The 17781-nt window shown below is 38.9% G+C and overlaps 1 protein-coding gene across 1 annotated transcript; it reads right to left on the reverse strand.

The window, feature by feature from the left end:
• Positions 1-788: 788 nt before the first annotated feature.
• Positions 789-17285, reverse strand: SPACA1 (sperm acrosome associated 1). The gene is made up of 7 exons (XM_026038489.1): positions 16997-17285; positions 14804-14860; positions 11218-11319; positions 10706-10812; positions 10040-10175; positions 2405-2525; positions 789-2112 (listed from the first exon to the last, which is right to left on the reverse strand). Exons 1-7 carry the CDS (start codon positions 17031-17033, stop codon positions 1839-1841), a joined length of 834 nt encoding a protein of 277 aa, XP_025894274.1. The 5' UTR covers positions 17034-17285; the 3' UTR covers positions 789-1838.
• Between the last annotated feature and the right edge of the window lie 496 nt (positions 17286-17781).

Raw genomic sequence — 17781 nt, forward strand, 5'->3', positions numbered from 1 at the left:
AGGAAAGCAGTAGTTCAGATCTCAATCATCAAGCTGGTGATAAGGTTTTAATATAATTTTAATGGGAACATTTTCCTGAGTAAAAACAACTTGTTTTGATTTGTTYTTAAGACCCATATCTAATCCCCAGACTCATTGTAATATGCTGTCTTTGACAGCATGGGATAAAAATTCACTCTGAATTTGTAAACTACTTTTCCAAACAGCAACATTATTATTGTTTGCTCTTTCCTTCTCTATCCATTTTCCTCTCAATGTTACAAGATATTTAGGCTTGTCCATCAAATGATATAAAATGAAATAGCCAATGACAGCGTTACCAAAAATATCATTTCCTTTTTTTAAAAAAAGATATTTTTATACAGCTAAGGACACGTCATTTTAAAATGTTTTATTTTCAAAAAAAAAAAAAGTAAATGATCTTTTCACTAAGCAGCAAACAAAATGATGTATCTATGAAAAATATGATAATGCTTTTTTAAGGATGTGCAGATGGTGCAGTTAGAACATCTGCAGCAATACAGGAACTGAAGAGAACAGGAATTCTTTGAGAGGATGAGTTACTACCTCCTATCTATTTTTTTTACAATATTTGCAATGTTCTGTACTGAGAAGCATTTTCTACTTGATATTTGGCCCCTTTTCAGAGTCACTATTATACACAAGAGAGAAAGGTAATTATAAAATCTGCTAAAAATCTCAATCATTCCACACTCAATTTTTCAACATGTCATCAGCTCTGCTTATTTTTTTTTTTTTATTTGCAGCAAACAGCATTTATTTACACAAATAGAAAGCATCTTCAGAAACAGAGTAAACACATTACGGAGGAAGTTTAGAGGTGAGCAAGACTGGTATGGAAACAACCTGTGAATGAAGAGCTCTAAGTAAACTTGCAGGTTTTGGTCTAGAAAGGAAATAACTGGAGGAACATAACAGGCACCTAAGATACCATCAGTGGCAGAAAAAAGCTGATGGGAAGTGGTRGTTCGCTGCGTGACAAATCAAACTAACGAGTAATGAGTTCAAAACAGAGAACAAACCTAGTTGTGCTGTGGAACTTCTTGTCATAGATTGTGACAGAAGTTTATATGGATGCAAGAGGACACCAAACAATTAATGGGAAAAAAAGCCCATTCAAGATTGCTCATCACTTGGAAATTGCAATCCACTTAAAAATATACAAATGGCTGGAGTCTAGAAGAGTACATGGGGTACGTAGAGTACATAATGCAAACTTGTGTTCTTGCACTCTTCCCTAGACATCTTTTTTTGGTCATTTATACCAATGAGCCTTTGGTGTGACCCAAAGGGGCTGCTCTTCCGCTCACCTATTTTGGTCCCTTTATTGGTAAAAATGGTTACATGTGTAAATGCACAAGTACAAATTCAATGAAACCTATAAAACAACTTTCAGAATCTTTTGTATCATTATATATCCTTCCAGGTGTCAAGAAGACCCTGGATCATAGGGATTACATACTGGCTGTTGTGTTTTAAGATCAACAATGAGCTAAGGGGCACTTTACAAGGGATGGTCTTTGCCTAAACTAGATGAAATCACCAACGTGGAGAAATAAATGCATCATTTTCAAGATTCTCCCAAATATCTGACTCTGATATTACATTTCAGAAGTCCCCAGACCATGAAATTACCTGGAAAGTGAGGTCCACCTTAAAAGGTAAGTATTTTTACCCATCTCATTTAAAGTTCAGCAATCCAAGTCAGTGAATGAACTATAAAAAGCACTTCTTAAAACCAGCATCTCAAGCATATTTAATCTTTTTCTTATATCATGTGTCTATGTAACTCAGTCTTTTTTGTTTTTTTTTTTTTTCTAACTTTCTTCATCCTGCAAGTCCTGAGTGGGTTCCTCTACTGCATTCTCTGTGGGTGAAGGCTGTGCTACTTCTTGTGCTGATTTTGTTTCAGATGGTGGTAACGCTGTAGCTGTAGCTGATGCTCCAGGTGCAGAGGTTCCTTTCAAAGTTGATCCGGACTCTGAGGAGCGGGCTGTTTCTTCCATCTTTCTTGGTGAATCCTTTTTGGCTACCTGTTTGTCTTTGCTGTCTTTTCCAAGTTTTGATTCCCAAATATTTTTTAAAGAAGCCCTGAAGTGGAAATGAGAATTGAACGAAGATGTACATTTAAGTAGGTACATTTAATGTAAAYTAACTGTTCTTAATCATTCCCCTCCCATCTACAATCTTTATAGTTGCAATGCAAAGTAGTTCTTTCTAATCTCAAGAAGGCTGTTCATCTTTTTTTCTACTGGCAACATAAATATTAAACCACAGAGGAATATGATTAGCTCACTCCATGTCATGTTTGTCACCAAACAATATTGTAATACTTTATTTTGATCAAATAACACAAAAAACATATTGTACGCTGTCCACCTACCGGTGAAGAATTATGAAGATTAATACAAAGATCACACCAATAACCACAACGATTCCAGTTACCAGGGAAAAGATCAGAACTATATATGCCCTTGTCTTCCTTGGTGATCTTTTTTCCTGTCCTGAAGAAAAGAAATGCATGGTCATTATTTTGTTTGTGTTTTCAAATGAGTCAGTCATTTTATGACACGAACAGAACTGAAAAGGAGCAGGTCTTGATTCTTTACTGTCTGGCATCTTTTGTGACCATTAGACTTTTACTAAATCACCTAAGTCAAAATAGCAATATTTTATATCTTCTTTGCCTAGGCCTATCTGACCAGAGAAGAGGCAAGGAAATGAAGATTAATACATGTAGAGTGGGATTCAACTCGCTTAACTTGAGATGTTTTCCTGTGTAGGTATTTCACCTCTCTCCCTATAATCAGTAGACTGACTACACTCCAGTAGTTTTCAAGCTACACTCAGCTGATCTTGTTTAGATGTCCAGGATGAGCTGAACTGATCCCATTCCATGGAGGTCTGGCCAGATAGCTCAGATATGAACAACTGGTTAAAAGGATTCCGCTCTTATTGTTTAAGAAGACTTAGTGGTTTTAAATGGCAGATAGAAAAATCAGAGCTTTGAATGCCAAATATTGGCAGGAAATTACTAGCCAAAATAACTGTGGCAGAAAAGGACACTGTAATGCACATTATTTGGAGAGAGGAAAAAAGTACCTAYTTGGTACATGTTAAGAAGAGTTTTGCTTTAGGAACTGTTTCAATATAAGACTTCAAGACATGCCCACACAAGTTATTAAAAAAATATAGAGAAGCAATAATTATGGGAAACCATATGTCACTTGAGGTAGGCACAGCTCCTTTGCACTGGGCCTGGTACCAAGTGCTCCATCATCCAGGACGGAGACACCAAGTTACCAACACAGTGCAAAAGAATTCTAAGTCACAATCATTGCCATAATAATGATAATAATTAAGATGAAAGACAGTATGCTAACAAAGGACTGGATTCAATGTCTTCAATGTTTAAAGTGCTCCTTTTCATTTCTCTGTTTCTACCTAGGTCTTTAGATCTTTTTTTTTTTTCTTTTTGCTTAAAGCAAATAACCACACAGCAGATAAAGTTGTTCTGCATGGCCCAGAATGCAGAACTTAACTAAAAGCAGCTACAAGAAAGTGAGCTGAGGAGGGGGACATGTAGCAAAGATAACAAGTAAAGATATTTTTTATAATTTTGCAGCATGTTAAACCTTGAAATGTTTATCTAAAAAAAATCAATGGTCCTGACAATATTTAGACCAGTTTATTTAATACTGGATATACCCATTAGGAGACGACAAAAGAACAACACAAGAAGAGGGGAGAACTCTAAAGATGGTCAACAAATTTCCTCCATCTGTTTTTTGACAATGGATAAAGAAATGCCTGGAGAGCAAACCCAGTCATCTTGCTCCGAAATTTAATTGAATTTACTTGTTCAGGCATATTCAAGCAAATCCACAAAATGTCAGGCATCTTTCCTTATTCCTCCAGCTTTGACAATTTTACCCAAGCCAGTCTTAATTTCTCTCTCATTTTCCCTCAATCACATATATTCTACAAGTAAAAAGTGATTTCTGTTTGCTGACTGGTATGCAAAAATCTTTTTTGGTATACCAGAATGACTGCAGGAAAACCATCTCTATTTCTACTTCATTTCTATTTCTATTTCTATTTCTATATAAGGTCTTGTTCCACTGTCATCACTGCAGTATCTAAGCAACTCTTCCATCACATCATTTGAGTTTCACTCTCCCGCATCACGGAATTTTCATTTTGTTATTCTTAAGCCACAGCTCATCCACAGGATTCTCCTGATCTTTCTGCAAGATACAGTACAGGTAAGAATGGTAAACTAGCTAAGAATATCATAAAATACAAGTCTAAATACTGGGAGTTTCAGACCATGTAGAGCTACCTGCTTTTAGATTAATTCACTAACTGGACTGTGCCTTTTTAGAGGTATATGCAGTTGAAGGGAATGGACATTAATTAAAATTATCTTGTATTTTGCAGTTTCATTACAAATACATGAGTATTTTATTTTTCCCTTTGTCAAAATGTGAACTTAGAGCTCTACGTGTACTTCTGCTCACAGGCTGTAACAGGATTCTGCTGATGCGAAAAGCAAATTTCATTCTCTCCACTGTTGACCTGCTCAAGTTTTCTTCCTGGAAAGGAAATTCTGCCAGCAGTCAAGAACTAGAACTGCCCAAGAGACAACCTGGTAATACAGAGGGGATGCCTTCCAAGTAAACACACATTTTCAAAATGCAAGCAGGAAGCAGACAGAAAAGTGTCTTCCCAATAAGCTGGTCTACAATGGGCAAAGACTGATTCATCAGGGGCACTTTTAAGCCAACAGTCGTAAATCCAGGCAACGCTTTCAATCAGTAAGAATTTTGCTACGTAAGCAGAATGTATCTTAATATAACTTCTGCTTACAGGTAAGATATCAAAGATGTCTGTGAGGATATCAAAGAAGTATTTGCAGCAACTGTTTTTTTAAAGTCCATTTAGCTTAGCCGAAGAAGAAAAATATTTACTTTCTGGAACATGCCATGTCTAGTTCAGTGGTTTTCAACTTGGGAGTCTACAGCCTGTTGGATGTCTGTAGGCTGCTTCACCATGAAGAATGATGAAGAAAAGCAATCTCATATGTTTCACAACTTCACTGTATGATAATTCCTAAAATGGTGTGCACCCTTACTGAAAAATTTCGACATTTCCACAGTTAAAAAGAAAGATTGTTAACATATTTGCTAGCAGATTGTCTACTACCAATATATTTTGCAGAAATCTCCAACTGTACTGAAAGGTTGGCACCATCTTGCCTAAGAAAAGAGTGCAACTTAAATGAAATGAAAGAGTAGGATTTAGCTCCAGACTGCAGGTACTTAAATTCTGCATCTAAAGCACAGAGCTGAACTTTACTCTTTTGTGCAAGTCAAACCAAGGCAGTAAGGAAAGATAAGAGAGGATGTCCAGATTTAGTACCTAGTTTGCACCAGGGCTTCCTAAGACCAGTCTGTGGTCAGGACAGTGCTGGCAATAGCTCACAAAGGTCTTTTCCTCATCTCCAAATGGTCCAAACACCACACCAAGCCCCTCCTCCCAAGCCCTTTCCTGCTAAGAAAACAGGGGGACGGCATACTGAATGGGAGGAAATAAAACTGTAATTTTATGTCCAGTAATGGTTGCTAAGAAGCTTGGCAGCTTTTTAATCTTTTTTGTGGCATCAGAATAATATTCAGGCTGAGCCAACATGCAGGACCTGACTTAAGGATCTTGGAAAGCTACTGCTTTCTCATCTGGGCCCGAAGAGCTTCAGTGCAAACTGCCCTCACAACAAACATCACAGCAGGATAGCTCTGAAGGAAAGAACACAAACTCTTTGCTGTGGTGCAGCCTTGCAAATGCACTCCCATTGCATGCCACCGAGTTTAAGCAAGGGTTCATTATTCTTTGCTTTCTGTGCAGTGCATTTCTGGACTGTCCTCTGCCTTCATGGAACCATCTCTACTTTAATTTGTTCAAATCCAAATATACTTAGAAGCATCTGTTGCCACTGCTAGTATTTCCCTCCAGAAAATGTCAGCAATGCAACTTCTGTCTCTGCATTCTCTTCAGACATTTCTTCGCTAAGAAATAGACTTAACGATACTGAAAATTATATATGTCAAGAAACTGGAGCACCTGCTGTTCCTCACCACTTCTAGCAAAAGGAATCCCACTGCCTCTGCCAGCAGCACTGTTCCTCTTTATCCTCCTGTTCCCCTGGATTTTTCATTGAGCTGAGTTCCTCTGTTGACTGTCCATCTATAAGTAGATACTTGAACAATTGTTTGCATGGTCCAGCAGCCAACAAGAGTTTTTTTCCACTTGCTTTCAGTTCCAGATAGTGYGTATCCATTTGGCAGAGGGAAATGAAATTCTGCCTCTATAGGCTTTTTTTTTTCTTTCCTGAATATAATGGTGAGACATAGCTTTATATTTCTTTTCCAGATATCTCTAAGACTCTTCCTATGTATTAGAAGTGCACAGAGATATGCAAATGTGAGTGCAAGACTACACTTAYACACGTGCACACAAACACCTAAGCACAGAGGAGGCTCAGACTGCTACACTTGGGCACTGGCATTGCCCCTTTCATCACTGTGCAAATGCAAGACCATGGCAATGAGTATTAAGCATCTGCCCAGTAACCCTTTGCAGAGATGTGACTTTTACCTCTGAAGAGAGCTCTGGCACTGAAACCATCACCACAAAATGAGCAGAGGAGAAATGGGCGCCAGAGAAACCTCTGAGACAGCTGCTGCCTGGTGTCTACACAGGTCATCTCAGACAACTGTGGAGTTTGGGGCACAGTGAGGATCTCACAAGGCCAACACTCTTCACAGATCACAGTAAGGAAGATGGTTCTCTACCCTCAAGGGGAGGACCCTTGCAAAATAATCCCCACAGGACTATTATTAGARAATATGAATAACCTGCCTGCTGGCCCTGGAGGATCTAACACAACGCCAAACAACATTACAGACAGCAGTGCAGAACAAGACCTTTTCCTGTATCTCAGATTAAGATTTAGTAAGGAGATACAGAAACTCCAGTTATTAAGGGATCACAGTATTTTTTTCTGAAGATAAAATACTTTTTCTCAGTCAACAGATTGCTGTGAAAGACAAGGACCCACCAGCCTGAATGGTTCTGAAAACAAAGCAAAAAGCCAAATTACTAAAGATCATTCATTCATACACAAAGATCAACACAAAAATGATCAACACCCTGTTCATCAGAAGGTCACTGAGAAGGGCAGTGATGAGTGGAGCAAGGACATACGTAAGTTCTCAGTGGAGACTTATAAAATTAAGTCATACTAAGTTTTTCCACATGGAACATATATCCAAAATCTCATGATGTTTTTACCTGCCCTTCTGCAACATGTGTCCTCCCCTCATCCCACCTCACACACCTCAGAATTTGAACCAGAAAGTGTCCTGCTATGTAATTCTGAATGCTGGCTTTGAAGCCACACTCTCAAACAGTGTGTTGCTATTGCTGTCCTGAACTGTCATAGAATCTGGACCCTGCTGGTCTTACAGGTAAATAAAAACATCATTAGAGAAAGGAGGAAGCATGAGGCATTTGCCCCTTCTTGGTTGCCTTAGTTAATTTTAGCTCTGCTGACCTGCTCGCTACTGAGCAAAAGCACTTGCACTTCCTCTGCCCTGTCCTGTAGCTCTGGGACTGGCACAAAGAAATCCATCACTGTGGAAAAGCAAAGGGAATCTGAAAGGTCATGCAAAAGACAAAGTACAAACTTCAGCGTTACGGACTTCAGTGACTCAGACAGAAGGCTAGAAAAATCCCAGTTGGAGAAAAAAATTTAAAAAAGTAATTTAGGAGCTAACAGAGAGGCAGGCTCCTATTAGCTCTGAAATTTTAAGAGCTTTAGATTTTCTTCCTAAGCAGAACTTATTTGACAGCTCAACTGATTCAAATACTCTTCTTAAAGACTATATGGGACACTCCCCTAGAACCAGTTTGTGCCCATCCAGCTCACCCTGACTTGAAATCTTTGAGGCCAGTCTTGGATGAAGTAAAGACAAACGTTCAGTCCTGTAGATTGACTGAAAAATGAGTCTGATTTTTGATACTGGCCTTCRTTTTTTTTCTTCTGTATACTTCAGGTTGAAGGCCAGTTTGTGGCAAGAGAAAAGCTCTTCCCTGAATAAGACAGTTAGAATTTCTGAAATACTGAAATATGTAGAAAAACGATCTTACACGACAGGACTACACCTACATCTGAAACCTTCAGTTCAAAAAATAATTTATTGGGAAACTGGGAAAGACAACATTACACAGCAGGAAGAAACACTGCCCCTTTTCAAAGTCTGAGCAGCAGCAGCTCTGCAAACTATAAGGCAGCAGCTAGAAAAATCTACATCCACACACAAGCAACTTTGCTGCATATCTTGATGCTATCCAAGAGATCTTTCTATTTTGCTCCTGATTCTGTTGAAAAAGTAAATATATTATCTCACTAAATTTCACATCATTTCAGGAAAACTGGACCTGTATGATGCAAGCACTGGTACATTCTTTATCAAAACTTCTGCTGCGAACTTCTTTCTCCTAACTAGTAAGATTTGGTATTTTTTAAAGTTCAAACAAGTGCAGTCTTGGGGGAGCAGATCCCAGAACATCTTCTGGTTACATTCACAACTCTGGACAGAGCTAAAGGAAGAAAACCTATCACTGCCCATGATAATCCACTCCTTCTTTGAAGCTTTTTAATAAACTTTAGAACTTGCCTTCTTCAGATTTCTGCATAGCCATAACCAACAGTCTCAGGCATGTAAGAAGTTCTCAGTGGCTCTATCTGTTGGACAGATAGCTTCATCTGCCTGCTTTTCACCATAACTCTTTAATCATAGCTTAAGTATAGGTGTGCATGTCATCCTGCTGGTGACTCACCTACTCAAGTCAATGGGACTATCTGCTTAGATCGTAAACAGACAATATCCTCTGCTAAGGCAGCTTTCAGAAAGGAAATGTCCTCTTCATACAAAAGGAAATGTATGGACTGAATAGCAGGAGAAGAAAAAGAGAAGACAAATTCATATAATCAAAGCTTTGGCAGTATTGTGGCTGTCAGACGGATTTAGAAAAGAAATAAACAAATTCCTGGTTACTGCTCAATTGTAGGAAGGACCTCAAGATAGACAGAGCAAATAGCTGATGACTGAAGAGAAAGAGTAAAAGCAAGATTCTTAGGCTGGACTGTTTCATCTAGATAAACATGAAAGGAAGAGACGGGGGAGGGAGTATCCCCAAGGATTTCTTTCTTTCTGGTCTGCTATGCTTTTTGCATAACAGCTGAATCCTCATTATTTAAGGGAAAACTTTACATTTTGATGAGGAAGGTTATTTTCACCCCTCCTCTTATTAGGAAAGCTACAGTCTCCACGTGGTTATTCTTATGGTTTGAGCAGATCAGCCTACTGCTACTTATCCTGATGAAGTGAGCAAAAAATCCCATTAGCGGAGGGGAGAGAAAGATGTAACATGAGAAATGCTTTATGACATATTCTCTTTAGTGTAAATATTCTGTAAATCTATTGTGCATCAGCAAATTCCAGATGGCAGCTAAAAGAGAAGCCTCAAAAGACTGCTTTAGTGCTTCAGTACTGTAGGGGAAAGGAGTTTTAAACACACAAGCACCCAATGCTCTGCTGCTTCTATGTACCTGATCATCCTCCAATGTACTGAGGCAAAAGGAAGTCTATGCTGCTTTCTAGATGCAGTAATAAGTGAGCAGCTAAGAGGAARACCTGCTTTTTTTTTTTYTCTCAAATTTACAAAGCTAAAGAGAATACTCATTTCTACCACATGAAGCCTCTTCATTCCCATTCTATCATTTCCTTTTATATCTCTATTTTATTGGTCTGTATTTCATGACAGTCATTACCAGAGCACACGAGCTCCTGCCTGTGTGCTGGTGGTGACATGCAATCTCACAAAGATTGAGCACTACACAATGAACACAAGATCGCGTCTTCTCAAACACTGCGAGCGTTCCCTATGAGCTTACCAGGTGTAGTGTAGACTGTGTATTTTATAGAGGCAATTGCAATTCCCCTTTCTTGAGTATCACACTGGAAAGTAACTGGGCGGGTATCTCTGCGTACTTCCAAAATAGCTGAATCATTGGGAAGAATGACTGCTGGCTATCCATATTATATATGAAAAAAAAAAAAAGAAAAAAAAAAGAAGACAAGATTTGTCTCTTTTCAAATAGATTTGCAAAGCAGAGTTGCAYTCTGTTAGACATACAGAAGAAGTGCTTATTTTATCTCAGCAGTTTTGAAYACACCAGGACCCCTTGGTTGCTGAGAAAAGCCCTACCATCTCTTCAGCACCTGCTGTTCAAACAACTGTGAAGGGCAACATGGTTGTGACTTGCTGACATGTATTCACATATCAGTCACTATGCCCAATATTTCTGAAATAAGAGCAAATAAATATTGCTCTCTGAAATAATATTTTCCTTTAAACAAAATGGAAATTGAAGCTCCATAAAGGTGCAAAGTCTTGTAAGTCTCAGTATTACCAACTTACATGCGAGAAATCAGGGCTTGTTTGTATTATGACAACAAAGGAAATAATCAGCTCAGAAGTCAGTACAAGTCAGTAGGAGCACATGGTAGACACATTCAGTATGCAATTTTGCTGCATAAAGAGGGTTTCAATTACTTACCTGGTCTGGAGTTAAAATCTTCCAAACATACTTAAATCGATTTTCTGGAGGTATAAAAATACAAGGCATCTTCACACTGCCAGAGCTGTCAGAAACTGGTTCTCCCCCTGCGGGAGGAATTTTTAATAGGTACATCATCAACTCTCTGAAACTACTTCTGTATAGACCATAAAGTTCATAACTCTTCAACCTGCAGAATATTGCTTGGAAATCATCTCTTTTTTTTTCCCCCTTAAAATTACCTCAAATACTTTTTTTTTTTTTTTTGCTTGGTCTACTATTTGTAACGATATACTTATCTACTAAATTAAAGAAAAGTAGAAAAAAAATACAGGGTCTGGAAATCAAATACACATCAGTACAGAAATGAAACCTGAAATGTTCCCAGCATGCTTAATTGGGTAATTGGAGGGTGGAATAAAATGATTCTACTTCCACCACACGAGGAATAAGGATGTTTTCTTCCCGTCACCGGTTTGCTCCAGGTTCCTGTATCACAGTGTTCCACTCACATCCGCAGTCTACTTGCCCCCGGCACTCCTCCACACGGACAACACATTTCTTCTCAGTGCCAGGGCATCCTCTCGTTAACAGAACTTCTCGAATCCCAATCCCTTTGGGAGAAAAAGAAGAAAAAAAAAGGTACAAGTATCTTTCAGTCAGCATTTCTTCATTTCCTTCCAACTGTTTTTACATTTTCCTTCTTTGACATGGATGTTAATATGATATATCTACCAAACACCAGGCAAAACAGACCTTCTCTGAGTGCCTGCTAAAGCTATCCCATATTACTGTCTGAGAGTACAAGACAACATCTACTTCTGTCAGACTTTGCATCACAAGAAGATAGATCCCTGTGTCAGAAAAACAGTTCAAAATAAGTTCAAATTTTCCTTAAAGAAAAAGAATTCAAAATGAAACTGATGTATGTGCTGCAAAACAATTAATTCACTTTAAATATCAAAGCATTCAAGCACCTGGCCTTTAAATGCTCAAATCAGATGGCACAGATATTACTGCACAGACTGCCACTCAGTTTGCCTCCAGTCTGGTGATTCTCTTAAGTGTCTTCAACTCCCACCAAGGCCATCAGAAACTYAGAGCACTAAAAACTTCCTAGGATTGAGACTGGAGAGTCCTGATTTTCCCTATGGCAACCGACAATGAGAGCCAAAGGAAGACCATTACCAAACTCCTAAATGAAATGAAGGCTGCCAGAGACCACACTGGGTGGTGGCCAGTAATGTGAAGGGGATGAGAACTAGTGTGGACCATAAAGAYTCCAGCAGCAATGTAGGGGGTGTACTGAAGGACAAGAAGTAGCCTATCATAAATACTTAAAGTTAAGGATTCATTTTCCATACATCATTCAATTAAGCAAGAAGTATTTGCTCTCATTGCCAGGATTTCAATGGGAACATCCTCATTTTAACAATTACCAAGAAATGCAAAACAAGTGCTGTAATTGCTTTTGCCAAACTGTGTACACAGTTCACTGGAATGACACAGCGTGTGGGGGAGGAAGGAATAATATGTTTAGGTCCAATAAACATCAAAGATTTTGCCATTATTCCAAAATCATTTTGTTCACTAAACAGGCATGGGGAAAGGAGAGTTAACACTCCTTTGCACTGTAACAATAAATGGGCAATTGAYGTGAATGTTGCATTTCTGATGCATCTGCCTTCTTTAAATGTGTAGTATCTAAACCAGTGTATTTCAGAATCTTTTAGAGATGTCATATAACTCATGAAACAGCACTTCAAGTGACAGAGGGAGACAACACCACTTACTGGAACTGACACAAAACAAGGATCATTCTCCACTGCAGAGAATGTCTCATCTCCTTCTTGCACAGACAGAGGTGTAAATGGCAATGAACTGACACTCTTATGAAAGGCTTTCTGCTTTCTTCACTGCCGTGTATTTTCTTAGACAACAACATGAACAAAAACAGGAATCCTATGAAAATCCAAAAGGCTGACCTGAGAAAATCTGAGTGCTGGGATAAGTGCAGGACACATTCATCAGGAAAAATCTCACCACGTCTTACCTATGGGAATATTAAAATTGTGGAAGTATAGCACTTTCAAAGGGATGACTAAAAAAGCTCTGTTTGGGAGATATTCAAATTCTGTCCATACTCCTCTGCCTCTTCCTTTGGAATAGCTTTTTCCTTTCATTTCCATGTTTGCTTTCTGCATCTCTTCTTTTGYAGCTGCCAGTTCTGATGAAATTAATGTATTGGATCTTAACTTCAACAAGCAACAAGAGTTAATTTCACAGAAGAAAAAAAAATGGCCACAATGCAGTAAAAAGGCTTGTAAAACGGGCAGAAAAAAATATCCAAATGACATTCACCCTAGAAAAATGTAGATTAATAGATATGGTGAGGGGAAAAGAATCACAAAGAACTGAACACTGAGCAATAGGAACACAGCAGTTAGGGTAAGAATCTAGAGGAAGGAGTGAACAAAAGAATTTGACCTTAAAAAGACTAATGCAGAGTTTAGCAAGATATGATAAAGCTTCATTAACAAGTGAGTATTTAGGCTTTAATGATTTAAAACACTTGGAGTATGAATAGAAGAGCAATGGGACACAGCACTACTGGGAAAAGAAATCAAGAAAAGTAGGACAGTTCACAAAAGCAACAAACATAAAGATAGATGATTCTAAGAAGGAATGGGAAGGAGACAAACAGCTGACAGTTCTGCTGGGAGAACTGAGAGAACCTGTCAACAGACAGACGTGTAAGGATTCAAAGGATGCCTACAAACACTACCTGAGCTCCAGATATGAGACAATGCGTTTTTATTCTTTCTCATAGCTTCCATTTCCTGACTCTTCATTGGGATGGCACACAATTTTCAGTATTAAAGGGGTTAAATACTAAATCGGAGTGATCAAACATAAAACTGAGATGAGACTTAGTGAAATTCCCTGAAAATACCGGGCATTTGAGAGAAGGCCTGCTAGTGAGATCACAGAATCACAGAATGGTCAAGGTTGGAAGGGACCTCTAGAGATCATCATGACCTCTAGAGATCGTGTCCTCTGCTCTAGCAGGGACACCCAGAGCAGGGGCACAGGGTGGCATCCAGGTGGGATGGGACATAACAAACAATTTTCCAGTATCCAAAGAACATGAGCATCAAAGCAGTGAGGATAAAAGATACACATGGAATGGGGCTATTGACCATAAAAGAGTATGTCCATAAAAGAGTATGGTATACTGACCATACAATCAGCTCTCAAGCTATGAAGGAAAGAAAAGGATACAATAACACAGATAAGAGCATTAAAAATCTCCTAATACTAGAACATTCTAAGATGCGAAGTAGTTTGCCCTAGGAAATGAAGGAAGTCCAACAGGGAAAATATGCAAAAATGTCTAGAAATAAATTAAAGGCTTATTCCAGAAAAGAATACTCATTCTTTTGAATGAGTGGCAAACACTCATCCTTTTTCTCCATTGTCTTATGAGGAGCAGAATTTGCTCAGGATAAACTTAACAGCATTTCCGATTCAAGACTGCTTTCTAAGCGATATAATTAAATCCCCACTGCAGTTCCTATCACCACCTAAAAAGAGATGACTTCTCAAGGCTCATCCCATTTTTCCTCTCCCCCTTCCTACTCCAGAATGATATCTCTCCTCTCCATTGCACGCTTTATAAATTGTATAAATGTGGAATACAGAACAGGCTACCRCAGGCAAGCAGTTTTTGGCAATATTGTATGTGGGAAGACATCTGTGAGAAGCATCAGAAGATCTTTCATCTTCTGAACATCTCACAGATGTTCACAAATAGCGAAAATTGTTACTTTGGGGAAGGCAGCTCATGTGCCAATAAATGTAGGGAACTGGTTTAAAATAGGAGCTTGCAGGCTGTGAAATTAATAAAACAACAGATCCGACCTAAACTTCTAATGACAATCAGCTTGATTGTTTTTGTTAATTATAGTTATTGGCAATTGAAATCAATGAGAGGTGAACGAGGGCAAGCAAATTATAACTGCTAAATTGCTACAGTTAGCACTTTTTTTTTTCAAAACCAAATTACAATATGTTTTATTCATCTGCTTTGCTACTTACCACATGTAACTGTGCATTCTCCAGACTCTACTTCCCTGGGCACGGTGTCATTCCAACCTGAACACAAAGTATAAAGTTATGTTTCTAATACAATGGAACCTACTCATAGAGATGAGTATGCCCAATTAACAGCAAAGTCACTCCTTGGTCTTATTTCTACTTCTCAGTTGAAATGGGAAATTTGCTACTATTTTTGCTATCACAAACTACAGCAGAGGAAAATAAGATTTTTTTTCAAAGCTATATCGTACAATCCAATATGAATAGCATTCACATTTAAACCTTAAGATGATGCTTTAAGAGAAAAAATGTATTTTTACTATAAATCTATTACACTAAATTGGGCTATTGAATGCTCTGGAAAATGCAGTGTCTAGGTTATATGCAAATTATAGTCCTTCACTGAAAAGAGTTAAGAAAAATTTTTATTAAACAGTATTCAGTTAATTCATTCCTTGTTCTTTCTGGCTAACATAAGCCTTCCCGCATGATTTTGTTCCCCATCACTTTCCAAGGTCAGGTTTAGACAGCTAGCACAATGATGAGTCAACCAGGTACAATATTTTAATTAGGTACCAGGATTTTAATCACTGTGATTGGGTTCCTTCCATTTTTTATGGTGCTTTAAGGTTATGGAATGGGTTTCACAGAATGTACAGAAGCAAAAGGTTCCCCTCTCCATCTGGGATTCAAATCTGGATTATACATTCTATTTCTATTAGCATGCAATCTAAATTTTTTGTTTATAAAGCTACTAAGATACAGTAGCTGTTTCATGGCAGAAGCAACTTAGTGAAGTGTCTTTGGAAATAATTCATTAAGTAAGCAATAGGTCTTTTTAATTCTGCCAAAAGCAAAGAGAAAAGACAAGTCATTAAGACTGTTTTTACAAGTCTGCATTGCCAGTCCAGCCTACTCAGATTATTTTTTTCTGATAACAAATACTTACCAATGTAAAGTTTGCTTTCACTGTCTCTCAGCTTTTTATTTTCAAGATTTATGTTTACAAAATGTTATTTCTGTGCAGTAATGCAAGTTGATATATCACCTCTTGCTACTAAATCTCTATGTAGCATTTACATTTTCACACGCTATCCAAAACTTTAGATTTCTCAGGTTGAAAGGAACAGATCCATTTCTCTTGCAGTCAGTGATAAACAAATATAAAACCTATATTCGTCCATAGTTAAAGATTAACACTGCAGTGGCACATTGCATTCTTCACAATGATAAAGTGATACTGAGGTCTTTTCCTCCTAACATTAGAAATGAGCCTTCAAAATCCTATTCTTCTGTTATCTCTGTATGGCTTTGACATTTATTTCAGCATATAAGCTCTGCTCATCAGAACAGTCTTTTAGCATACACACAAAAATGCTTAAACAATAAACTGTTCAGTTGAATGCTAATGTAAGACGCCAGCCTTATCCRGCTCGTAAGGAAGAAAAGTTAAATGAAAACCCTAGGAAAGCAGAGATATCCTTTAAAATGCCTAGTRTACCATCAAGCTCTATCTCAGACGAGCCCTACAGAACACCAGCTCTTTAGAAGACAGCTCTCACCATGGGCATCCTATCACATTTCTCTCAGTTTCCTTTATATGAATGTGACAGTCACCCAACAGTCTTGTCTACCGAGAGCTAGCCCAACATAGCAGAGGGGAGGAGCAGAATATAAAGATCCTGCAATACAGTTTAAATACAACCATGTTTAAAAATGCCTGTATTCAGTTTGGCACAGCATGAGTTGTGCTTGTTTGTGGGTATGGAATAAATGGAAGCCTGTAAAAACGAACAGGGGCATTTCCATTCTCAAATGGTGCAAATTCTTAACTCCGTAGATTTCCGACAATTCGTATGAGCTTAGAATAAGCCCCAAACTTCTGCCCTGGAGAGTACACATTGCTGTACTTCATTTTTGAGGTGACAAACTAAGYATACCCACTGTAGGATGATACTTCTGAAAAGCAGAAGTTGCAATTTCCCATCCAAGTACAAGTTTAAAAAAGAGGTGATGATGATGATGAAAAAGCTTAAGAAATAATCAGAGACTCAAAAACTTCAGATACTACTAGCAAAGGGTAGGAGGACTTTATGTGAACCAGTGAAAGCAAATTTCTCCTAATTAGAGGGGAAGGTTCGGGATTTTTCCTGCTGCAGCCTTTTGGCACAGATTCAAGAACGATGAACTAACCTGAGTTAACAACAGCTCTGAGTAGAAAAGATGCCATGTTTTCTAAGTACTAATACTCCAAATAAAGCTTTAAATATATCCAAGCATTGTAAGTCAGATCGCTAAACCRAAAAGAAACTCTACAAGAAACACGATCCGACTCAGTGTGAGTTCCCTGGCCAATGCAGTACTTYTTATATTTGTTATGAACCTTCCATAGCCGTATTACAAAGCAAAAAATTGCAGCTTCTTTTACTTTCATTGGCTCCCTCTATTTTCAAAGAACCATAACTTTAAGAAAGCTGCCTATAGGAAACTACAGGAAACTGCTGCTCCATCCACTTGCTATAAGTCGGCTGTTACCACTCGCATCGGGTTCAGATAAAAACACAGTGCTAGCCCTAYGCAGAGAGAGCTGTGTGTGCAGCTTCCACTCGTATTAATAGGAGTTATGTACGTAGATCCCACACGAGCCGCGATAAGAACGGGCTGAAGGGCTGCACGGACATTCCTGACAGGGGCTGCAATTAGTCCCCGCGTGGCACTGGTGGCCTCTGCTCCTCTCCGCGTTTGGAAGCCCTGTACGGCCTACGTGGAACCCATTTTTTCTTTCCTCCATTAAGCCCATTTGAATTGCAAGTCACATCCGAGGGTGGGCGCGGGAGGTCTGGGTGGGCCCCGCGCCCCGGCGCCCCGCTCCCGATGCCACAGGCGGCACTGGGAGGCGGCTGCCGGCGCACGGGCCCGGGCGGTGCCGCGGGAGCCGCTCCCGGAGCTCCCCCGGGCCCCGGGGAAGCAGCGGCACC

Source organism: Nothoprocta perdicaria, unplaced genomic scaffold (genome assembly GCF_003342845.1).
Source record: "Nothoprocta perdicaria isolate Ctin4 unplaced genomic scaffold, notPer1 scaffold_21, whole genome shotgun sequence".
NCBI lineage: Eukaryota > Metazoa > Chordata > Aves > Tinamiformes > Tinamidae > Nothoprocta > Nothoprocta perdicaria.